Genomic DNA, 26,202 nt, shown 5'->3' with positions numbered 1-26,202 from the left:
ATTCAATGAATAGCTTTATTATGCAGTTGATAAGGGAGAAGGAAAAACCATTATGGTACTGCAAATACAGTCACCTTGGAGAAGTCAGAAGATACTCTTAAATATTTAATGCAATGCAAACAAGAAAGATCCCTGAACAGTAGTACTGTTTCAACATTCACAGCAGAATATTATAAGTAGAAGTTCAATTTAGCCTTCTTTTACAACAAAATAGTAATTTTTAGAATTTAATAAGCAACTTTAATTACACAGAACCACCAAAGCAACAGCATTATCCAAGCAACTGAAAAGCAGTATGATTGTACTTGCATATTTTAAAAGCAAAAACTAGTGTTTGACCGAAGGGAAGTCTTTGTTCAACATTTCAGTATTTGCCATTCTTGTGATAATTGTTAAAAGACTTGACAAAATAGACTTGCAAACCAAGTTGTACATACTATAACTAGGAGCATCACTGATTATTACTCACATGATATTGCCTGTTATAGTCCACAGCCTGGTGTTGAAGATTACTAACAACTGATTGGCCAGACAAAACTCTGTTAATACTCCCCTCCAAAGTTGGTTCATTTGTTGCAGATCTTATTATCCTAGTAGCAAATAAGGCTTCTTCATTTAGGCAGAAAGTAAAATAGAACAAATTAAATTCAGAATTTTGTGTCTTTTAAGAAAAAAATGTATTCATGTGATCCAACCTGTAGGTATGTAAAGTATTCTACAACCTGAATTTTGAATTAAATATAGAAACTTGAGAACAATGATATACTATGGAAAAACTGGAGGATTTGTTTTGGTTTTTTTTCAGTAAGGAACTGATGACAAGATAAAACAAAACCCAAGAGAACAACTGACACAAGTAGCTGGATAATAAATCCTTCATGAAACAAGGTTAACCTCACTCCTCTGCTTGAGAAGTTGCCAGTTATCTAAGTATACAGAAACACAACATATTGCAAGCTATGGGGAAGATAAGAAACAGCAATTTTCAAAATGGACTTTGGAGTGCAGACATCATAGAAAGAAATGCAACATTTATTTGTTGCATCAAATAACTTGACTGGAATAAAAAGGCAGGAAACTTCCCCCTAGAGTCAGTAACATACATGGAGCTGTTCACATCTCACTCTTCTGAAAAACAGACAGCAACTAAAATTGCCATTTCGACTGCTCCTGCTTAGGAATGTTACACCTGAAAAAAAACCTCACCAGACAATGATTCTTTTCCAAATTTCATGCCTTTTTAGAGTCACACACCCCTCAGAAAGGTGCTCCCTTAGCAGTGATGACTAGGGAATTCTTTGATTCAAGGCTATTCTCCTCCCAGCTATAGAGGCCTCTGCAGAATGTGGCTGTGTGAGATTAACTTCTGAAATCACCTAAAATTGCTATGGTGAATGGTTATAGCTAGAGGGAAGAGCAAGTTTGCATGAGGCCAGTGGCCATTTTCTCAGTACTTCTCATTCACTTTACTACCTTCACTAGGCTGTACAAGCTTTTCCTCTACAGGCAGAGACACAACAATGAACTGAGGTCCTTCAGTTCAACAGCTGCCACTGAAGCATCTCCCTAAGGCAGGTAACATAATCCTAAACTGCTTTTCCTGACACTACCTGCAGGGTTTTTAAAAGCACTGCATGCTAGAAGTGCACTAAAGCCTGCCTCAGGGATAGCAGCAAACGTTGTTTGCAAAGACACTAAGCTGAATTATGTCATGAAACTCTTCAGGCTTCACCCCAAAATAAAAAGGTTTGGTCCTTTACTTGCAACTCAGTTTTCACAGGACTACATTGGTATTCTTCTTTCCATAGACATTTCTTTCCAGACATGAACAGAAAATAGGACTTTCTTTTTAGTACTTTTTTTGTACTCCAGGAAAGCAAAGATCAAAAGAAGCAGCTGAAAAAGAAATTCAGCCTCAAACATAGCAGTTAGTGTGTCAGCATGTTAGTGTGTCTTTGCATTTACTGTAATGAAAAATGTCAACGTGTAGATATTAATTCTTGAACACCAGCTTTTTCTATTCTTTTGGTCCTACTGGTGAAGAATAGGTAAGTCTCAAACATAGTGGTGGTATATGTGAGTGGAAATGAAACACGACTACAAAGATACATATAAAAGTCTCTCACAGCAATTTCATGATAATACAGAAAAAAATCAGTACTTAACTGCATTTGAGTTTAGATTTCTCTATGATATTTGGGTTTTTTTAAATGTGAAGCATAAGGAGCAAATCTCTCTGGCTCTTAAAACTCAGAATTAAAACTCTTAAAACTTATAATTACCTTTAGATTTTGCTCTATCTGCAGGACTTTTGGCTTTCAGACAGGTCTTTTTGAAATTTTCTTTTGATGTTCTCTTTTCACTAACTGGAAAAGACTGCTTTGAAAGTAAACTGGGTTTCCCATAGCCAGAACTTCTAACCAGTCCATGAGTACCATGTGAAGGTTTCTTTTTATGTAAGGGTGCTGGACTTCTGATATTCTTGTATGACACTGGTTTGTTTGTCATTGATTCTGATCTTTCATTCTTCAAGGAACAAGACCGAAGAGCCTGTGACAGAACACATTTGTTTAAAACAAGTTTTAGACTCTGCTGTAAACTGAAGGTAACTTTATCAGTGAAAAACACAGAACCAGTTACCAAAACTACACAACTCTAAGACTCAGGGTGATGGCAAGCATTATTTTTAACCAAATTAGTAGGAAGTAAATTTGCAGAATTGTACTACTTCAGAACTACATAGGGCAAGTATTTTGTACTGGTTCTGTACTTGATCTGTGAAATTGTACTTTTATTTTAATTGTACTGTACATTACAGGATCTTCTGCTTACCAAATCAGGTAGGTCATGACTAAAGGCTAATGAACACAGTGAATGTAGAAAACCAGCCATGAAGAAAGGAACAGTGGCAGGCAGAGGAACCTTGCTACACTTGATCATCAAAAAACAAAGCACACAATTCCCAAAACCAGTAAAGGAAAAAGTTTAGCCTGTTTGCCCGGGTGGTAAATTCACCAGGATAAATCAGCCAAACCTCTGTCCCTATAATGCCTTGCATACACAAGAGAGTATGAAAAGGAGTGTGAAGCTAACTTAGGGGATGCAAGGAGAGAAGAATTTAGGGATCCAGGGAGAAGATTTGGGATTACATAAATCTTGTTCTGGAATATTTGAGATGATTGTAAGAATGCGCAAAATTTACAGGATCTTTTGGGAAAGAACAAAAAAAATAGGTAAAGAAACGAGTCTGGGAAAGAGAAGGAAAAATCAGATTTAAAAAGCTGGTGACATGACCAGGTTGCTGGTCAGCACACTTGTCTGACTCAGCTGGACACTGACCATTACAGTCTCTCCTATATTCTTACTGAACTGTATTTCTAACTGTTCTCTCTGTAAAAATGTTCCCTGTTCTTAGCCTGTTGTGTGTTCATATGTGTCCTTCCAATTCTCACATCACTATCTTGAGCTGGAGACTCCAGCAGCCTTGCATAGGTTGGGCTGGGACAAGAAGAATCTCACTGGCCCCAATGTCCACTGGATTTGGTGGCCTCTAACAGCAGCAATGGCAACATGAGAATTTCAAGAAAAAGAACAACAGTCTCTCAATTTCTAAACATCAGAGCATAATCAAGTGACAGGCAGTCTAAAAAGATATACCTTTAAAAATTATTTCCATGTAACAAAAATTTGGTTGGTAATACTTACTCTTTTAGTTTTGCTTCTTTGTGAAAGCAGAGAGTCTTGTCCTATTTTTTCTCTTAGTATATCAGGCTGTACTTCACTGGTCTGAATTTCTTTCTCAGTGATCCTCTGAAAGTTATCATCATTCACACTTGTCTGTAGAAAGATGCTTTCTTCTCTGGTAAACTTTTCAACTGAGTTTTTCTCCCAAACTGTATTACTCTGGGGGTCTTCAAAGGGCGAGTGGCTAATGAGGTCATTTTCTGTGCTGCCTACCAGTTTCACAGGACTACAAGAAAAAAGAAACCATACATAATAAAACACTTGCCCTTTGCTTTTCTATCACTCTGGAAAAAGCAGGGCATTTTTTCTTTAGGTATCAGCTGTAAAGACTGCCTGAATTTCAAAGATCTATTAAGCCTCTTTTAAGACCCATCTTGCAGATTTAGTCACACAGATTCTCTACCACGCTGTGGAACAAGAGCTGCTTACCAGCAGCGACTGTTTTTGTGAAGGTACCAAAATTGGCTACAAGATAAACACCTGTAAGCCTGCAATTAACACTAATAAAAAAACAGTGGTAATTTCTGCTGGGTGCAGCTATATGATAAGCTCCCAAAACTCATCTGCTAAGCATAACCTGTATTTCTGACAGTTCCAAGGCCTGTGCTGTCTGCTCTAGACAGAACAGTTGCAGCAAACAAGGAGGAGGTATGGAGCACAGGTTAGTAAGAATCACAACAGTAGGCTTTGATCTTAAAAGGATTTGAATTTAAGATTATGGAGGCTGGAGAGCCAGGATAGGATGTGGGCTGAAATCTGTGTATGGAGAAGGGGAAAGAGGAGAACACTGGGAAGGTAGAGATCCTAGCTGTGGAGGAACACCCCTCCAAATGATTTGACAAACATTGCTGCTTATTACCCAAAGTAAGTATGGGAATCCCTGGTCTAAACCTATTAACATTGTACAATTCATTTAACAGTTCACTGCAAATGTTATAATGCCAGTGCAGGATATAACAAAATTTCAGTATTTAATCAGGGAAAGAGACAGATGAGTTATTTAGTAAGGTGTTTTTCACAAGTAGTAGCTTTAAGTTACTACAATTCTTAAAATGCATCTTGAAATAAATACCTTTCAGAGTCCACATCAAAATTACTGATATTACATAAATGTCCTTTAATTGTTTTCATCAATTCTTCCACAGTAGGTAAATCTAAATAATGAGAAAAAAATATACAATAAATTAAAAAACAATCTAGAAAAAGTATCTGTTACAAGGACAACATTTAAAAATGTGTCATAAATGGCGTATTACGGATATTACTAGCTCACTCATTTTACAAGCTTGTACAATATATGCCTTCCTTTGAGCTCTTTACCTGAATCAACAGTTGACATGTTTTTTGCATAGATGTCATTATTTTGTGAAATGCTTTGCCCTAAGCCTTCTGAGACTGCCACTGCAGAACTGTGCAGTTTCTGCTTGTCAGTGTCCCCCAAAGACTGATCAACGTGATGATATGCCTGGTGTAGCGCTTCCATGTCACTGGTGGTTTGTCCATAGGAAGTACCTGGGAAAAAAGCAGGCTTGTAAGAGACACTACTGGATTTTCTGGTTTGGGAAACATCCCACTGGAGCCTGTGTTTCAGTTACTATCTTGGTCTATTACGTGGGGAAAACAGTGACTTCAGTTACATTAAAAAAATAATCAAAAATCTTGTTTTTCCTATAAACAGGTGCCAAGTTAATTAGTGTCTACTAAATTGTCTCACCTACAGTTTGCATTCCTCTCCTCAATCCTCCCCCAGCTCAATATTTTAACAGTACTAAAATTAATAGCATATATTGTATGATTATTTTAACAGGTGCCATCACAGTTATAACTAGCCTATTCGATAAGAGAATGTATTTAATAATTGAGCTCAGTGTTGTCAAAGAAGAATTTTAGATACGAGGAATAACCACAGGAGATGGTATTTAAATATGAAATTGCAACATCAAAAGCTACTTTACAGTAACCAAGTAGACAAAAGTGTCTTCTTAGTAGAAACATTACTTTTTCCTGAAATGTTTCCTTCTGCTTTCGAAATCTGTTGGTAAAAGCCGAGGGCTTCATGCTCCCCAATAATCTAAGAACGAATGAAGACATCGGAGTCACCTATTCTAATACAGTAAGATTTTAAGTTTTCTTGTGTGGTGGGGTTTTTTTTTTGTTTTTTTTTCTCTTTTTTTAAAGCACCCCTTACCTGCTTCATTCATTTCAACTGCACTGACTTCTTCAGGCTGATCATGGTCGCCTGGAGCTACATCCGATGTTTCAACGGCCTTCTGAAGTTCTGCAGTAGAATCTTGTGAATCAAGTAAGACAACTAAGAAGATAAATGTTAAACAAAACACAATTCTCTTATTTATACTTTGTCACACTGGAATTAGAAGTATACCAGAGCTTATCTTGATGTCTTAAGCATACAAAAAGTACTATGCAGATTATTTTAATGCCATTAATGGTAAATTGATGAACTCTGATTACAAATCTGAGTTCTGAGTAGGTGTAATAAATACAAAAATACATTGATGACCTTGAATTGCTAATATGTAGATTATTTTTAACTATTTCGATCCAGCATATTTTCAGGAGAACACAATAAAATCAGGTGAAAAATATCAAAATACTAAAAAGCAGGTAAGCAAGTTTCAAAAAGTTACATTTAGTTTTCTTCCACTGATCAAAGCTTATATTTTACCTTTAGCCAGCATCCCGGTGTTTGCTTCTTCCTAACGAGAAAGAAAGAGAGAAAAGAAAGAGAGAAAAGAAAGAGAGAAAAGAAAGAGAGAAAAGAAAGAGAGAAAAGAAAGAGAGAAAAGAAAGAGAGAAAAGAAAGAGAGAAAAGAAAGAGAGAAAAGAAAGAGAGAAAAGAAAGAGAGAAAAGAAAGAGAGAAAAGAAAGAGAGAAAAGAAAGAGAGAGAAGAAAGAGAGAGAAGAAAGAGAGAGAAGAAAGAGAGAGAAGAAAGAGAGAGAAGAAAGAGAGAGAAGAAAGAGAGAGAAGAAAGAGAGAGAAGAAAGAGAGAGAAGAAAGAGAGAGAAGAAAGAGAGAGAAGAAAGAGAGAGAAGAAAGAGAGAGAAGAAAGAGAGAGAAGAAAGAGAGAGAAGAAAGAGAGAGAAGAAAGAGAGAGAAGAAAGAGAGAGAAGAAAGAGAGAGAAGAAAGAGAGAGAAGAAAGAGAGAGAAGAAAGAGAGAGAAGAAAGAGAGAGAAGAAAGAGAGAGAAGAAAGAGAGAGAAGAAAGAGAGAGAAGAAAGAGAGAGAAGAAAGAGAGAGAAGAAAGAGAGAGAAGAAAGAGAGAGAAGAAAGAGAGAGAAGAAAGAGAGAGAAGAAAGAGAGAGAAGAAAGAGAGAGAAGAAAGAGAGAGAAGAAAGAGAGAGAAGAAAGAGAGAGAAGAAAGAGAGAGAAGAAAGAGAGAAGAAAGAGAGAGAAGAAAGAGAGAGAAGAAAGAGAGAAGAAAGAGAGAGAAGAAAGAGAGAGAAGAAAGAGAGAGAAGAAAGAGAGAGAAGAAAGAGAGAGAAGAAAGAGAGAGAAGAAAGAGAGAGAAGAAAGAGAGAGAAGAAAGAGAGAGAAGAAAGAGAGAGAAGAAAGAGAGAGAAGAAAGAGAGAGAAGAAAGAGAGAGAAGAAAGAGAGAGAAGAAAGAGAGAGAAGAAAGAGAGAGAAGAAAGAGAGAGAAGAAAGAGAGAGAAGAAAGAGAGAGAAGAAAGAGAGAGAAGAAAGAGAGAGAAGAAAGAGAGAGAAGAAAGAGAGAGAAGAAAGAGAGAGAAGAAAGAGAGAGAAGAAAGAGAGAGAAGAAAGAGAGAGAAGAAAGAGAGAGAAGAAAGAGAGAGAAGAAAGAGAGAGAAGAAAGAGAAGAGAAAAGAAAGAGAAAAGAAAGAGAAAAGAAAGAGAAAATTACTTTTTGAATATCAGGGGAAAAAAAATGGACAAACTTTAGAAGTTGGTCCAATACCTAAAAACAGTTTTCAGAACTTAGAACTAAGCAGTTATTAATTCTCCAAGAATATGCACTTCTCTAAAACCCTCCTTATGATGCCAAAAGTTCTCAACATTATGTACTCTACAAACCCTCTCACAAGTGAACAGGAATTAAAAGTTCGTCTGCATAAAGAAGCATTTTTGCACCTTTCTGATTTCTTTTATTGTAATTTGAGAAAAGAAAATTAAGTAGCAGTAAGCGCATTATGACAGTTCCATTCTAACTTTTCTTTTCAAACATTTATTAGAAATACCACTCTAATAAATTTATTTAAAAAGAACTAAAACCCAAATAAGTTTACTTGGTGAAAATGAATACATGGTCCTCTATAGACTTCAGAAAAAAACCCAAATCTGAATATGTGCTCCAGGGATGCACCTATGTGCTCCAACCACATGTGCTACACATCAAAAGACCTGACTAAGCCAGTGGACAGCAGTGCCCCCAAAGCTCATACAGTGAAGATTTTTGGGTCCTTTGTCCAAAGGGTTTCTCTGTACAGAATTACTTCCACCAGTCTGTGTCACTTGTACCTCAATAGCTCTGAGGGATTAAACACTACCCACTTCTGAGGCTGTCTCCACTTAAGCTCATCATTTGTGCACTTCCATTGACATTTCTTAACTTAAAAGAGGAGTAAACAGGAAACCCTGTGAAACACTTAACCCTTTCTATGATCTATCACAGGAAAGTGCATATCCTTAATAGAAAGATGTAGTCTGAGGGCCACTATATTCTTTCAGACAGTACCTATCATACAAAGGTTTACTATATTTACAGTTACACACTGTACAGTTTTTAAAATTCCTGCAACTAATAGAAACATTTGGCAAGCTATACCTGTTCTTGAGGACTTAAATTAACTTCTGATATGATGTTTTGATTCACCTGATCTCCCTCAGTTTTAAGGGCGGGATTAGTATCTGTTTCTTCTTCAAAATCTTCACTGTAGCTACCTAAAAGAGTAAAATAAATACCAAATAGAATGAACACTCAAGGAAGATAAAGCAGTAAGAGACAGCTATTTCCTTTTCCCCAATGCCTCGTCTAAGAACAGCTACTGCTAGTATTACTCCTTTTAAAAAGGCAACAGAAAGTTTCCAAAACTGAGTGTGGTACTAAAGCTACAGTGAAAGTCACACATAATATCTCTAAATTCAAAGAAAGCTTGCCTTGTGATCAGATATGCTTTGTCTCCTCAAGGTGTACTTGAATTGACCCCTTCTACTCAACTACTTTCCCTCACTTAGGGTGAAATGATGCAATTCCTACCCAGTAGATAAAGTACTCTGTACATCCACTTTGACAACTTCAGCAGTTTTGAGGCTCAGAATCTGTAATTTGGCTTCTTATGACATGCTTTGGTGGGCCAAAAGCCACTCTCAAGAGTAAGCATTATTTAAATACAAGTGTGTTAGAGAATGAACAACACAAGCAAGCCAAAGGCTTTTCCTTCAGTTACCTAGATCCTTCCACAAGTTTCAGTTCTCTTTTGCTGTACCTCTCCCACTTAGCTCCTGTGGTTACTGCCTCCAGTGTCTGCATTATCTGTAACACTTAAACCTGGAAGCCTTGAAAAACACTGGTTCATAATGTGTTCTTTCTGTGTTTATGGTTTACAAATATATCCTCTTTATGCTAGGGAAATTCAAGCCTGACAACAGGACCTCTCAAAAGTTCAGCTAAATATATAAATTTGAAAATTCAATCTGTTGAGTTACAGGAATACACTCTATTATATGCCAGCAATAAAGCATGAAGTAAAGAGACATGACAAGTGAAAGACAAATAAACAAGAAATGTAGCATGGAAATTTGGGGGGGAAATCAGGTAAGAGTAATACTGCAGATTGCAGAGATGAAACTCAGGCATGAGAAGATGACACAAAAATACAGATGACAGTTAAGACACCAAAGTAAATCAAACATCAAATCAAATTTCAACATCAGAGTCCTTTTTTCAGTTATGATTGATAGAGGGTTTTTACTACTTTTTTTTCCTTTTCTTTTTGTCTTTTGGTTCACAATAGATTAAAAATCCACTTTAAAAAAAAAGCACAGAAACAAAAGTAAACCCCTAAACCCCTCTGTCTGAATAACAGCTGCACAGTCACAATGCAAAGACAGCCTAAAAGGCTCATGTAAGAACTACAGGTGAGAGAAAAGACTGTATTACCAGATTTCTCTTCATGTGCAGATTCTTCTTCGTCTTTTTCAGTATTTTCATTTCTGAGAAATAAAATGAAAATTCTACTCTTTATTTGGACAGCAAACAAATAGACTTTTTTTCTTGGAACTCTACACTCTGACACTTACAATTAGTAATATAAGAATGAATCTGAATTTGTCCAACAAACCAAATCAAAGGTAAGGAAAGTGGAAAAGTGTCAGCAATTATTAAAATAAAGTATTTCCCAGCTAAAATGCTCAATCTAACTCTTAAAATCACTCCCTTTCTACATTCTCTTCAACATCTATGCTAACTTCTCAAAAATATTTTTATCATTAAGGTTTGCCTCCTGTTCTGACCCTGTCATTCTGGAGTAACTAAATTTAAAAACCACCCGTCTCTCCTTTCTTCCCCCTTTTTCCATAAAATTAAAAGTTCTGTCCTTATCTAAAGCTCTCCAGAATTCTGCCCCTCCAACTGTTTTCATATCAGAAGTTGCCTTTGAACTCAGCATTTTCAGCAACAGCAGCCTGAACTTCCCCTTCATCCATTTCTCTCACAGATGTTTGAACTTATTTTCACAAAACTGATTATAAATGGGTTGCCCATGTCTATTAAGATTAAGTATCTTCTGTCTAGATTCATTGGTAATACCACATCTAAAGGGACACAGAATCTTTCCTGATCTATTTCCTTGTTATTATCAGTTGTTACCTCTTCATTTAGTTACACCTTACAATTAAGAATGTTAAATTGACTTGTTCCTACTGAGTTATGCACAAGACTGTGGAGCTACATCCACTCATCAGTAAGTCATGCTCCCACTTTAATTTATTAAGCTCATTTCTGTCCTTGTCTTGAAGAAAAAAAGCCAAACCACAATAAACAAACAAAAAACTGACCGAATAATATACAGGATATCATCCAACAAAATCTCAGTGGCCATACCCAAGCCATGTGTGTCCATTGATCCAGCCCACAACTTTTCTTCCCTCTAAATTACCGTACAAATGGTGCAAGTATGACAGAATCATTGGAATCCAGCTCTTTATTTAATCTTGAATAATCAATAGTAGAGGAAGCTTCTCGTTCAAGCTTGGCAAAGAAGATCTCTTTTTCTTCTTGTTCTTCCAAGGTATCCAATCCAACTCCCACAATACTTTGATTAGGCCCAGAAGCTAAAACTGAATCTAAATTTCAAAAAAGAGAATAAACTGTGCCTGTGCTGTATGTCCACACAGAATAGCCACAACAGTTAACAACCACTACAGACATGCTCATAAAATATTAATGGTATCAAATCATCACAAACTAGTACTAGGAGCCTTCAGTCCACAAGGTGCAGCTGACAGAAGTGAAGAATCCCATCTTGAAATTAATTAAGGTAAACTGCTTTCAATAGTAATTTATTTAGATCTAGCTAACTTCATGAAATGGTTGGGCTCTCAGTTCTCACCATTTGTTTCCAGGCTGTCTCTACTCAAAGAGACAGCATCTCCATTACTTTTCTGAAGCTGCATCCTTCCAACATCCATATTTTCATGAGTTTCTCCCACAGGCTGTGAAGTATTCTGTATCTTGACAAAGCTTCCACTGGCTGCAAGCATTCCTAGGGAAAAAGTTGTGATATTCTTGACTACCATCTAAAAGCTATTTGTATGACATATCAGTCTTCTTGTCTCCTTCCAGAACCACCAATTTTAATCTCACATTGCAATTGCAAAGATAAGCAGTCTCACGAGTCGCATTCACCTAATTTCCACTGATTCTATGTATAAATCTTATGTATAAATCTTGTTTAATTAATTAAGCTACTATAAACATTATCTTCCTATCCTTCGTATTTGCACACATACCTGAAGTTCAGCATGAGTCAAATGTAAAAACTGCAAAAATTGAGGTACTGTCATATTACTCAGGAAAGATGATCACACACACACAGACCCTACACCGAAATTGACATAAAAGTCAGTTTGTTTTGTTTGATCTACTACCTCAGATCACCACAGATTTTTTAAACTTGCTGAGCCATTGGCTTAGCAGCTACACTTCATTTGTTGCTTAAAGGGTTTAAGGAAAAAAATAGTAATCAAAGTTTCTTAAAAGTCACTGATAAACACTCAGTTCTCCCATTCTATATATTTATGCAATTACAACTTGCAGTTGCTCTCCTTATTGTAATTTCACTGTTGTGAGGGTTCAACATCACCTTAAAAACTTTATGCTGGCTCTCAGGCAGAACGCTGCCTTATCTACTTCCTTATGGAAGACTAAAAGGCAGATATTGCAGGACATTCCTAGTTCAAAAACTCCCTTCTGTCTGTCTGCAAAACACACACGTTTATACTTAGATTCTGTGTAAGTTCTTGCTGGAGAAGGGATAGTAGAAAAGCTGCTTACGCATTTTATCAAATGATGTATGAAATTATTTAACAGTTCTCACAGAAGGGAACAGAAACTGTCGTTTCCAACATGAATTGTCAGCTGGTAGCACTCAGAATTTTTTGTCCTGCCTGGCCACATGATGTTTGGACTGTAGCTGTGTCCTTGTACTGAACACACCAGGAGGAGTGAAGACACTGACAACAGCTCATTTCCTGCTGCAGGAGACTGGAGGAGATCCATACATCAATAACACTAAATCAGTCTTCCATGTGCTGACCAAGTGCTTTGGCTCTGGGCTCTTCCTCTGTTCTCTACACAGGCCCATGGAAGTCCCATTTAAAAAATGCCATACCTGCCTACATCATGACAATGGAGAATCCTTTCCCTTTGGTACTGAAAATGTACTTATGGTGAGGGAGGGTGGGAAAATAGGAGTCTCAACACCTTTTCCCTCCCTACTGGGCAGCCCTCAGCACATTCATTCTGATTGTAAGAGCCTCCCTATCAAAAAGTAGAATAGGTTTATTTTCTTGATTTTAATGACAAAGTCCCCTTGCATGTTTTGTTGGGATGCTAAGTGCATAAGATTCCACATCTTGGAAATACACATTCCTGTATCTAATCTCAGCTCTGTCCTCAATACAGAGCTCTGACTGACTTGCCTTGCACACAACAAATAAATGTCAGAGACGTTGTCTAAAGGTCAAGCTCCGCATGTACAGAAAGTTAATGCCTCAATAAATACATATTGCTACATTGAAAAGTAGAAAATGGAAAGCTCAAAGTGCTGAACAGAAGTAAAAAACTACAAATAGCCCATTTCTCAGATAGCCAAATGCAGTAATTTAAAGTAATTTACTCAGATGGCACTCTATTCTAGTTATCAAGACAGCAAATAGGAGTCTGCTTGCAGCTGGGTCACAAGCTTTTTGCAGAGCTTTAATAATCTCACCAGACCTCCAACACCCTATTTTTGAATGAAAATGTATTAGCAGAATCAAATGCTAACTGCAATTGACCTCCTATGTAGAGAGTTGCAAGAAAGGAGAAGGGATTATACATCAATAAAAAAACCAATTAGAGTGCTTAATAGAACAACATTTTAAAGAAAAACATTTTCCTGTGGTTTTTTTTCATTTAAATAATCTCATATCCGGTGAAATTTCTCAGCAGATGTACATTGATCTTGAAGGCTTCACAAGATTTATGTAAGCTGTCTAACAGTATTTTGCCATTCAGGGTTTGAGTGAAATCAGAGTTTTTTTAAAAAAGCACCTTCCATAATAATGTGAAAATCAAATACTGTTTCTGCAGTCATTAAACTTTGCAATTTAGCCACTCACAACCCCCAGACACACTCGCCACAGCTAGTGAAGGCAAGTGTCTTGGGGTGACGCTATGATGTGTATCCCATATCGTTGCCTATGCCCAGAAATTAATTTTTGTGCCCTTCTATGCCTCTAAACTGAGCCTGAGAGGGGGAAGAGGAAAAAAAACTGAGCAAAACTTTCTCAAAGCAGTTTGAAGCTCGTTCAAGGTCATATAAAGATAGCAGGTTTTTTCCCCCCCAGCTGCAGCAGGGGAGCGAGGAAGCACCCGGCTTGCTGTTTTCCAGTCAGTTTTTGGCCAGTTTTTTTTTCAGTTTCTCGTTCTCCGGAGAGAGGCTGAGAGTTGGACTTTGCTTTCTTTCCTTCTCTGGAATTCCGGATTTTCTCCCTTTCCTACTGGACTGCTTTCAGCCTCAGAGCACATCGGGAGGACTTTCCACCAGGCACAGAGGGCCTGGCCCTGGCCCAAGCCCCAGCTCCGAGGAGACCAAAGGGAGAACTCTAACGCTTTCCCAGGTTTTTTCCTCCACAGTGAAAGATTTTACCATTTAACATTATTTTCCTTTCCCGGGTGTTTGTTAAATAAATTGTTTTATCTTCTTCACTTTCCTTCGAGGAAAATTTATTTTTTCCTGAACCTGGTGGGGGGAGGGGTGGTTGTACCTTCTCTCAGAGGATATATTTCCAAATTTGGCCAAATCGAACAGCAAGAATACTTGTTTTCTCTTGCCCTACACAATCTGAACTCTGAGAAACCTATCAAACTTGGAAAAAATATCAACTCATATGGATTTAACAGTCTTTTCATCATGTTTTTGGCTGTTTGAACAGTCCCACTGATTTCTGTGAGGCTAGCACGAGTCATTTGTTTTTGGAGGGTGGGTATTGGTTACTTCTTGTAAAAGCTTCTTAAATAGTTATCTTGAATGCCAAAGATGTCGTTATGTGTAGGTTTACATGCAACATTTTGTAAGGCTAATAATATACAGTACTCCTTTTTAAAGCCCAGCCACTTGAAATTAATTAAAATAAGAATCTGAGTTTCACTTTGAAGAATATTTCTAACTACCACACTTGTAGATAAACATTTAAAAACATAAATACAAAGGACTCAAACTGATAATGACAAAACATCTATTTCAAAAAGTAACTTCCTTTTTCTAATCTGACCAAGACTGTCAAAACTGAGTCATTTTACCTTTTTACTATCATATAAAATACAGTAAATTTGTTACCCTCAGAATTGTCTGGACTGTCAGAAGCGAGGGTTCCTTCTTCTTTGTTTAAGTAGGAGTCTTTCTTGTCCTTATGAAATTTTTCCAACATTTTGGATTTAGACAAAGCCTTGCTGTGAGATGCACTGTAAGATTTAGAGGGAACTACCCCTAAGTGTACATAAACATTTATAAATTTTAATACATAATGGACAGGGAATAAAGAGAAGAATGAGATGTGAGACTTCAAAGTGACACTTCTGAAAAAGTAATACAGTTCAGTTTCTTGTACATTGAATTACCTCTAATTTTCTACCTATAAATAAAAACTAAAGTTAATACTTATAACTTCTGAAAATATAACTACTCTTCTCCATCTTTTTTTTTTATTTTTAAAAAGGATAAATTCCTTCTCGATCCATGTATACTTTGCATTCAAATACACTGTTCTAAGACCTCAATAAATGACCTGAAAACAAAGAAAACTAGTAAAACTATCTCAACAGTAAAACATTTACTATGAGGTTTGAAAGAAAGCATCCAGACTGGTTCAAAGAAAGTGGAAAAACGTAGGTACATAAGTATAAATTACTACTGTCTTTACCACTGTCAGGTATAAGAACAGCATTTGTTTGCTCAAACCCTTGTGAGGACTTGCTCAGCAGCAAATACAACAAATGCCTTTCATTCACATTAGCAAAATTAAGTTTTAGATAATAGCACCTATGCTGAAAACTGTGCTGTCATGATCAAAGAATCATAGAACAGTTTGGGTTGGAAGGGATCTTAAAGATCATCCAGTTCCAATGCCCCTGCCATGGGCAGGGACACCTTTCACTACACCAGGCTGCTCAGAGCCCCATCCAACCCGGCCTCGAACACTTCTAGGGACGGGGCATCCACAAGATCTCTGAGCAACCTGTTCAGTGCCTCACCACCCTCACAGCAAAGAACTTCCACCTAATACCTAATCTAAACCTACTCTCTTTTTAGTTTGATACCATTCCCCCTTATCCTGTCACTACATGCTCTTGTAAAAAGTCTCTCTCCATCTTTCTTGCAGGCTCCCTTCATGTACTGCAAGGCCACAGTTAGGTCACCCTGAAGTCTTCTCTTTTCTAGGCTTAACAAACCCAATTCTCGCAGCCTTTCCTTATACAAGAGGTGCTCCACCATCTTGGTGGCCTCCTCTGGACTCCTAAATGACAGCCACACCACAGCCTTTATACACCTTAGGCTAGCCAGATGGCCTGTGTTAGGTTTTTCCATGTTTAAACTGTCACATTGAAGAGGCTTCAAAATTGAGTAATTCAGACAAAACTCTTAGTTATGGGTCTTTTCAGTTTACCTTGACACAAGAGAGAGTAGTCTAGGACATCAAGCAAAATACTTCTGCTATTTAGAACAGGAGTATAGGGATATGTGACCAGAAGTTAACACAACTGAAACATCCAAGATAACTACAAGAAGCTGGTGCAGCAAGGAGAGAAATGGTACTAAATCTATTCTGATACAATGCATAGGTCCTTTATTCTCTTAACTGATGTGTTAAGTTCACTAGCAAGGCACTACTTCTCTAGATCTATATTCTCCCACATTAACTGGGAAACCAGAAGTGTTGACAGTATACCGTCCATTGTAAATAATGCAAACACCTGATACATTTTAAAACAGTAATCTGAAATAACTACCAAGGTCCTGCTAGTGCTCATATTTCAAACACTAATCCTAATTTGAGAAATAAATTAATTTTTAGTGTTTCTCTCCCAGACCAAGATGCTTTACAGCCATATATGCAAATGAGGCTTACAAAAACAGAGCTCCATATACACTCTAGAAAGCTAACACAGGGAGATGTTCTATAGGCTACATACTAGATCACCAACATGATCCAAAGACCCAAGTGCCAAGTATTTCATTGTCATGGTTCTCCAAAATATTACCAATCTGCTTGAATTTAACACCAATGCCACGTTTAGTACAAATTAATTGCTACTGTCTTTCACACAGAAGTATTTAATGGATCAATGCTTATGATTCCTACTTATTTCCTGGAATTTCTTTTCTTTTTCTTTATAGTATAAAAAGTGACTTCACATAAAAGGCTGAATCTAAAGTTACACTGACTAAAATAATACTGCAGATTAAAAAATTTAAGTTTTTCATTTGTACCAACTGCTGCTTCCATTCCAGGGGCAGTATGCATAAAGCAGCACAGTGATCAATAAAGAGAAAAGAACCACATCAACAGAAAATAAATAAAATGCTTATCTGACTGCTTTGAAATTAAAGAAATAGAACAATGAATATTAATATTTCTTGAGTATGAGATGCAGGAAGTGCAAGAGACTTTCTATTTACTAAACAGGTACTTACAACAGGTGAGAGCTTTTTGTTCAGATTTTTGAAGTTATTCCCCCCTTTCCCCAGGCTGACATTCAATACTATCTGTCCTACTACATCATTATATGTAGTTATATATGATGCTAAGACAATTCAGCAAAAGTTTACACAGTTATTAGTTTCTTCTGAAAATGACAAAAGAAGTATGTGGCAGCTTGGTCAAATGGACAATTTGCTAAGGATTTTCTACAGCAAACACACTAGTAACACAAGACTGATACTGAATAAATACATCAAAACATATTTAATCAAATACCAGACTGGGAATCTGAACTGGGACTCTTTTGTTCAGTAATTTCCACTGCTTCTGCATGGCTTTCTGTCAGTTTCTTCTCTTTTCTCACTTTAACAAATTTTATTTGAAAATCTTGAAAAGACAAACAGCAGGAACAGACATGCAAGCAAGACAGGACAGGAATTCTTAGTATCCAATTTCTTTTTATCATTTAAACGACAAAAGCAAGTAGAAAGGACATTACTCAGGTCTCTAACCTGTCCAATATGGAAGACAGTGTCTTGAATCATAATTTGCACATTTCAGTTTAAAGCTGAAGAACAAATAGTTTAAACATGCCTAGAATAACTAGTGGAGTTACTTTAAAATGTACTTTATACTTCTCAGCCAAACAAACAGAAGTAGTCTACACTGTTACCATTAATCTACAAAACCAAGTATAAACAGGCTATTAGTTTAACTCTCTACTTATTTCCTGGCACTTCTGTAACAAGCCTTGGGAAAAAAAAAAGAACAAGACAATAAAAAGGTGTAGAGCCCATATTAATCTTCTTCTCTTTCAAGAAAGCATGATATAGGTAACAAAGCAACTCAAAATCAAAACCTCAAACGGAAAGCAACATATCAGCTTGGTGTATTACACAAGCTAATTATCCAGGTTTTCTTCAGATAACATTATCTCTATGCAGTCACACCCAAAGACATGAACTTATACATATGGAGCATGTATTTGTAATGAATGCAGTGCCACACTGTGAGTGAAAGTAAGATTTATGCATTTATATGATTCATGATGATAAAACAACTTAAAAAATACTATTGCTATTAGCTGAGAGTATATTGGTTATGTCCTATCTGCAACCAACGTGAAGGTTCAAGCCCAGAAGGACACACAAGGATCTCCACAAAATTTTGAAGCATGCTGACATTATACTATCCAGAAATTAAATTCAGCTTATTTTCATGTTTTTTAGCATCACAGCAATATTATTATTTTCTCCCATAGGAAATAATTTTGCTATTTAGGGGACATCTACATATAACCTTACAAAGAACTGCAAGTCTAAATCATCATCTTCTCAGACATCCAGTGCAGTAACTTACATTGCAATGCTGCTGTGCCATCATCCACTTTTAAGAGGTCTGAGCAACACACTACACAACATACACATGCTGAGAACATTAGACATGGCAAAATGGTATTTGACAAAGTACTTGGAAGCATGCAAGACAAATAGATACACAGAAGAAAATACGAGCAGTTCTGGAAGTCTACCCACACTGAATTCCTTACAGTCACCTGACCTGTCGTTTTACAACACAAGTACATCTACACAAACTAAAATTATAGCCACATAAAACTGCAGAGGAAGACTCAGTTTATCCCAAAGGAGGCCAAGTTGGCCTCTGCAAATGGCTCTTTTATGACTCTAGGTTAATTGTCCTAAAACTAGACCCTATCTTGCAGAAAGGCATTCATCATGGTACACATTCTGCAACTGCTACCATTTGCGAGTGTCCAGTGTGACAAATACAGCTCTGTCCTCATGGGATGACACAACCACTTCATGCCACAGACTTACCCCCTTCTTGCCAAGACAGAAAATGGAAAGCCCTCTAGCAGGAATTAAAGGCAATATTAAAGTACTAGGTAGGAGATGGCTTTCTGCATATGCTCCATGAGCGTGGTATTCTAGACAGAGTGGTGACAGAGAAGTAAATTAAATACAACTAATCTGCCTGGCAAAAATGGTGCTCAGGGAAGAATTCTGTGCACAGATCTGGCACAGTTGGCGTACACTACTATATTCTCAGGTTTTTTATGTCCAACTGCCAAGATGTTAGATCTTGGAGCCAAAATGCATTGCACACAGATTACCTTCAACTCCCTCCAAAAAAAAAAAAAAAAAAAAAAATCCAGCCTCTCATCAACAGTATGAACAGGCTAACTTCTTTTGCATGTAAATTGATTCCATACTGGCAAAACTGGGTAGGCTCACCTTCTGAATGTTTTTCTATTAAATAAGAAGGTTTTTTTTAAGAGAAACCTGAAAAAGTTTATCAGATATTTCACACATCAGTAAATTGTAGATCAAGTTTGTTTCAGTTCTAATAGCTTTACCTCTAGTTAACCTGCATAGCAGGTAAGACATTCTTAATTTTAAAAATAACAGTGGTGGAAATCATTTGGATGGAACATCTTGATACAATCACATTACTTCTTGTGATTCTGTTTTGAATTTTACTTAACCCATACAAGCATTGTCCTCTAAAACTTGTAATCACCCTGCCCTTTAAGAACCTATTCCAGTGTGTTTTGTACCATGAGAAGTATCAAAGTTGGGTTGCCTCAAGCATCTCAGAAAAACCATGAAAACATGCTGAACTTCTAAAGTCACCAGAAAATTTTCTTTGATAGTATTTAGAAAAACAAGGTCATGCTAACCTCTTAATTCTCCCATTTCCCAGCAAGAACACTCTGTCCTTGCATTATTTGAAAAGCTCTAAGGAAATCATCATATCTCAGAACCACCTGATAAGAACTTTCTCATATCCATCTGAGTTTTGCAGCAACATCTTAAAAGGCCAGAGGCAGGTAAGAAGTCCACCTACCACCTATTAGGGTTAAGCCTAAAATGACACAACTGCTGACTAGGATTTGACTCCCCACTAAGACAACACTGACAGGATACAGTTAGTCTTAAAATCTGAGACTACCAGCAGTATTTTAACTCTGTCAGATGAAAAACTGATTTTTGTAAGTTTCTGTTAAGGTCCACTTGCAATTAATACAAATCATGACAATTAAGAAACCACCAGTTACTACAAGAAGGAGAGGCAATCACTCTGTGGAAACTCCCTACTCATAGGCTTTACTACCCAACAAGAAGACAATGTAGAAATTAAAAAAATAGAGGTGGAAAGCTTGCAAACAATAATATATTTTCTTCCAGAACTATGTGACCATGTCAATATTGAACCAGCAATCATGTCATCACAGCCCATTTAGCCTTAAGCCATGGTTCTTGGCAAGGAAAATGATCAGAATACTGAAGACATACACCTTGGATTCAGCTGGTGTTGAAAGGGTTTTCTGTGCTTTTCCAACCTATTACAAATGTTGCAGTTAGCATAAGTTTATATAAATCGGTCTTTTTCCACTACAGTTTCGAAAACAGAAAGCTACGAAAAGTCAGTATAAAGAACAGGCTAACTACAAAACACACATACCAATATTTCCGCAGAATTCCTAAGTTATATTTTCTAATTATTTTACTATTTATAACGTGTTTATTCTTTACAAGTTTTATTAAATCAAAAGCTACAGAAAAAAACAGCAGAAAGCTTACATACAGCTTGAACATGAACCATTTAAAAATATACAATTCTATTTGACTTCTATGCTTTACAAACCTGCACTGTAACATTCTAAAACACTTGAGTGGCATCAGCTTGATCTGAAACCAGGCCTAACAGACATTATGAGAAAGAACTAGTCTGACCCCCTGTGGCCAAAACATTGTAAAACTCTAAATTTACCACCATCATCCGAATCTTCCTCAGATAACCACCACGGCACTGAATCCTTTTTCTTCTTCTCTTTTTTCCTGGGCTGTCCCAATCTCTCAAGAATGCTGGACTTTTTCTTTGAATTTCCAAGTGAATCATCTGAAAGAGACTGAATCAGTTGCATACAAGATTAAACAGAGCTTTTACATTTTTACATTGTTTCAGCTACTCAGTTCTGGACTTCTGAGTCCAGACGCCTCTCATTATTCCCCACTGTTTGTCTTTTTGTATATGCATGACAAAATTGATTAAGAAACAATAACTATATTCATGTGGCATAATAGTGCATATTTTAATAATCCCATTTGGATATATGAAAAGTTGACTGCTTCAGAGAATGTATGTTCCAATAAACAGCGTAATCAGCTCTTGTTCCATTTGTTACAACACATAAAACTCTGACTACCTTCCTGAAGATAATAAAGTAGAGCAGAAACAATTTTGCCTTGTCCTTGCTTTGTATGTGAACATTATTATTAATATTCGAAAAATAAATGTGTATTAGCAACACTGTAGCTGTCAGCAAATCAAAGTTCAGAACTAATTGTACATTTTGCATTCATTGAATATAATAGAAATGCCAGAGCCATTCCTACCCAACTGTGTATTAAACCTCCATATGTGTTAGTCATCCATGCTGATTTTGACTGATGGCTTAAATAAATGGAAAAAAAGTCTATGAGTATGGACACCATATGAATTCAAGTTACTGAAAAGTAACAGGAAGGAAAAGACAACGAACCTCTGCTCTTTTCCTTTAATAAAGCTCTTTGTGGCCTACAGCAGGCTCAGAGCCACAATTAGCTATCCACACACTGAACAAGAAAATATTCATTAAAATAGTGCACTGCAACCTTATGTGCTACGTATTCTTTGTGAAGCAAACTGGGGTTAAGGGGAAACCAGTATTTTTTATCTAAATTTTTAGCTACATCTGTTAAAGCCAACTGTCCTAAAGTGTCTTAAAGAACACAGTGCACAGAGTTAGCAAATGGTACAAAAGAAAGAATTCCCATATGAAATGCATCACATGGGAAAATTTCAAAAACTTCACTTTTGTAATAGTCATAAATAAGAAAAGGTGATAGTATAAACCGAATATTACAGGAAACAGGATTGTGGATACTTAACATGTAAAACACAAGGGTATGTTTTATTAAAACAAGCCCCTGCAATCCACTGCCTCCTATTTCATTAAAAACACTGCCATAAAAGCCTACCTTTACTATATGACTAATGCTTCAGCTCCTCTAGGCTTAACAAGAACATTTAAAAATCAAATGCCAATCACATAAAACTGTAATTTAAGCAAAAATAATTGTAATAAAGTATTCCTAATAATATCTCTGATCAAGAACATCTTTAGAGTTTACAGTTTCACTTGAGAAAACTAAATGCCTGTCATACATCTCAGAAAGAAAGAGGTGCTTTGCACTTGCACTTTAATAAAAGAGCCTTGCACTTTAATAAAACACAATTTTAATAAATTATGAAACTGCTAGACAACAAGATGTATTGCAATTTCCTTAAGTTGGCTCTTTAAGTGATTCTTTAGGTTTAACCATAGAACAAAACAGGTTTAGATTCCTAAAAAGTATCCCATAAATAACAACTTCCTCACAATAGTCACAACACAAGTACTAGTGCCATTGTCCCCAAACATCAGACTGCCTCCTCCTAGCTGGAAGCACTGACAGGTGCTTGATGCAAGCTCTGTTATCACTTGCTGTTTCTTTTACAACTAACAGTATCCTCTGCTCTGCAAACAGAACTTCAATGACACTCATACTCCTTAGTGCATTGTAACCAAAGAACCTGCAACTCCCACAGGTTCTGCTCAAGTTCTGGAAACTTTCTATGTCCAGCCATCTTGTCAACCGCAGACAGTAAGGCTGCAGCAGCTGGGAAAGAAATGCTGACACAAAAATTCTGGTGCGTTTTTCCCAACATGTCAGTTGTCTCAACAGCAAAACTTCCAGATTTTATTTCCTTCCTTTGAAAAAAAGGTAAATCAATCAATCTATCAATCAGCTTTTTGGACCCGTAATGACTTCTCAGCACCAGTAAGTGGCACCAATTTCTTCCTTCCCCTCCTCTATAAGACAGCCTGTCAGCCTTCCAGGAACACAGACACACACAAACAAAAAGTGTCAGTTGTTTAATCTCAACATAAATAAAAGCCAAAAGAGACTGTTTTAAGAACTAGAACAACTATATGGCACATCATCAGCTTACCATCTCCTTTGCATGTGAAGTAACTTAAAAAAGATAGGTAATACAGAATTTGATCTAAAACACTCAGACTTTCATGACCAGTTGTCCTAATTAATTAATGAAACAAGTATTTTTCAATTAAATAAGTCTACTCCAAAACATGCTTTTATTGCACAATAATATGTTAATATATTCAATCTTTTAATAAAAACTTAAAATGTTTCTCAAACATGGCTTAATGTCTGGTGTTTTTCTTCCAGATACTATTCTACAGATATTCTAATAAAAATGATACAGCCTTTCCTTTTGAAAGTCCTCCTTCTCAAGTATCCATGAATATCAAATAGAACAAAAGTCAACTGAAAATACTAGAAGCAGATAATGGCTTTTCCACAACATTACTTTGGGTCATCAATAAAAGGCAATTAATTCAATTAACTGAAGTACTGTGTGTTAGAAAGACTTCCTCACGCTGCATGTCCCAAGAGAACTTCAGAGCCAACACAGCAAACACTCTGAAAACCTGAAGCTAAATCAGTATGACAGACGATGCTTAAGGCAAATCCAAGTGACAACAGGTGAAGCACACCACAACAAGATACTGATGGTGAGGAGTGGATGGACCACAGGAACACAGACAGTGGAGGAGGAAGGATTATGGGAAGAATTATAGATAACAACGGGCTGTCTTGGCAAGAGGCTGGGAATAAGCATAACCAGGCAGAGGGAATCATTAAAGGATTTATCCTACATGCAGTCACTGTTATTACACATCTGTGTTTCCCTCTGTATAATGATAATAGTCTAGAAAATCCACTGATAGCTTTTGAAGTTCAGTGTATATGCTAAAAGAATTAGTTTAATCCTCATATTAGACCTGCATCATCAGCTGTATATACAGTCTCTCTTTTAACTTCATGTGTTTTAATCACAAACATACATACACACCCTCACCCCAAACACAGATTCATTAAGTTATTTAAAAGGGAAAAATCCTGCTCCATTTTCTCTTTGAAAGACTTGCTTAAACAATATTAAGTCTCCCCCAAACTACTGTGAAACTGTTTTTACTATTCCCCACCTGCTGTTACACTCTCAACCATCACTTACAGAGAGATTGCAAGCAATGGAGCACACCAGTTTCTCATCTTTCTAATATTAAAAGGCCACACACTTTCTATAAAAAACAAAAGCAAGGAGAAGGACATAGCAGAAGACACATGTAAAAGTAACAGAGAGTAGATAATGTCATTGTTATTTGGGTCTGTATCCAGCTGGCAAAAAACACTGCATATTTTTAATAACTGGATTAGCAGTTTGAAAACAGTTTTGGATTGAAATGATAAAAACAATTAAGACATGAATTGTTAGTTACATTCTCTGGGACACTCCAAATGCCACTTCGAATAATTCAATACAGGTATTTCAATTTTTTTTTAACGAGCACTCTCAATGTGGGCAATAGCTGAGAAGGAAGAAGAGTATGCCAAATGAGGACTAAAATACTAGAAGGAATCACATGCAGAGTTTTGACAGCTGTGCATAACAAATAAAAGAATAAAACTCCTCTCTCTTCCCCAGAGCAACTCCCTTTCTAACAACAGTAAGTTAAGAACTTTTGAAGGAAATGCAAAGACTATTTTTCTAATTTTACTAACATTAATAATTTCAGTGAATTCAAAGTGCTTATTACATCATCAAATTAAATTACTTTTCACAAGCCATTAAATTGTAACAGTCTCTACATCAAAAAAATTTCAAGCATACACTATGCATAACAGAGACTCTAGAAATATTATCTGCCATCACTAGCTATGCTCATATACAGAATTAAAATGCAGTGAAGTCCTTATGTAGGCAGTATTTATGTTTTAGGGTCACCACACTGTGTGTCTGATAGACCAGAGGGCAAGTTCTGAAATTACAGGTCTATTTTCAGTGAAAAAAACATACCTAGTTGGGGCATTTAGATTGTGTCTGATAATTCTTAGCTTAAGTCAGAACCCACTGACTTGCATGATTTTGCCAGTACTCAAAATCATGAAGCACCACAAGGAACTAAAGGAATCTAATTCAAATTTTCTAATCACTACAGCATGCTTCATTTTATACAAGAATTTTAAAACATAATTCAGTGAAAGTAAGCATTGCACAGAAAATAAGAAATTTTAAAAATGTAGCTTGTGTTTATATACAGACAGAGTTTTTTTTCCTAATTTTCAATTATACATCAATTTGAAGCTTCTGGTACTAAGTAGCAGCAACAATAAAATTGAAACAAAAATCAAGAACCAAAGGCTCTTTCTGAAGATACAACCTAGCAATGACAAAATATTTATTTATTTACAAAACTGTTCTCTTGATTTCAATACAGCAAAATAGTATGAATTAAGCTTAGCAACTAAGACCTTGCAAAGACCCATACATAAGACAGCTACATTAATTATGTGATAAAAGCACAGCTGAATCTTACATTTCATATTCTTCCATATTAAATTTTCCCCATTTTTTAAGAGAAAATAGGGATGTGACCTTGGTCTCAAACATACCTCTTTCAGAAACTCTTCAAACTGCTGATCTAATTCTTCCTTTGAAAATCGATGAGCCATAATTTGCAAATGGATTTTACTTTCCAAACAACTGAGTCCAAAGGACTAAAATTTAAAATAAAGTTAATTAAATGCATTCTGAAATTGATGTAACCTAATGATTTGCTTGAATAGAGCTATAAGCAAAAAAAACCCCATTCCAAATCTTGAGAGATGACAAACACCATTCTCCCATCCCTTACTGAAATTTTTTACTGAATGCAACAATCAATGCAAACATATCTAGATCACACAAATTCCTTATAAGTAAAATACTTATTTCCTAAATACCAGCTCCAGCATTTAAACTTGGAGGGATAAATAAAATGTGATTCACTTCAGCATCTTTACATTGTTCTTCAAAAACAGCCCTCTTAGCAACCCACAAT

The 26,202-nt window shown here is 36.4% G+C and overlaps 1 protein-coding gene across 1 annotated transcript in view; it reads right to left on the bottom strand.

Moving 5' to 3' along the window:
* CEP162 (centrosomal protein 162) overlaps positions 1 to 25,849 on the bottom strand; it is a 42,109-nt gene extending 16,260 nt beyond the window's left edge. Inside the window, exons 1-13 of the mRNA XM_082302335.1 lie at positions 25,775 to 25,849; positions 20,982 to 21,120; positions 11,333 to 11,485; positions 10,880 to 11,066; positions 9,883 to 9,935; positions 8,548 to 8,663; positions 6,431 to 6,461; positions 5,933 to 6,055; positions 5,065 to 5,256; positions 4,817 to 4,898; positions 3,706 to 3,970; positions 2,283 to 2,550; positions 470 to 609 (exon numbers count right to left, since the gene is read on the bottom strand). Coding sequence (XP_082158461.1) covers positions 470 to 609; positions 2,283 to 2,550; positions 3,706 to 3,970; positions 4,817 to 4,898; positions 5,065 to 5,256; positions 5,933 to 6,055; positions 6,431 to 6,461; positions 8,548 to 8,663; positions 9,883 to 9,935; positions 10,880 to 11,066; positions 11,333 to 11,485; positions 20,982 to 21,120; positions 25,775 to 25,834 — 1,809 coding nt within the window. The 5' untranslated portion in view covers positions 25,835 to 25,849. The remainder of the gene's footprint in view (positions 1 to 469; positions 610 to 2,282; positions 2,551 to 3,705; positions 3,971 to 4,816; positions 4,899 to 5,064; positions 5,257 to 5,932; positions 6,056 to 6,430; positions 6,462 to 8,547; positions 8,664 to 9,882; positions 9,936 to 10,879; positions 11,067 to 11,332; positions 11,486 to 20,981; positions 21,121 to 25,774) is intronic.
* Positions 25,850 to 26,202: the final 353 nt, after the last annotated feature.

The sequence above is a fragment of the Coloeus monedula genome (assembly GCF_965178545.1).
Source record: "Coloeus monedula genome assembly, chromosome: 2".
In the NCBI taxonomy this organism is placed as follows: Eukaryota; Metazoa; Chordata; class Aves; order Passeriformes; family Corvidae; genus Coloeus; species Coloeus monedula.
Note: the sequence above shows the minus strand (reverse complement) of the source record. Positions and strands in the feature narration are given on the sequence as shown.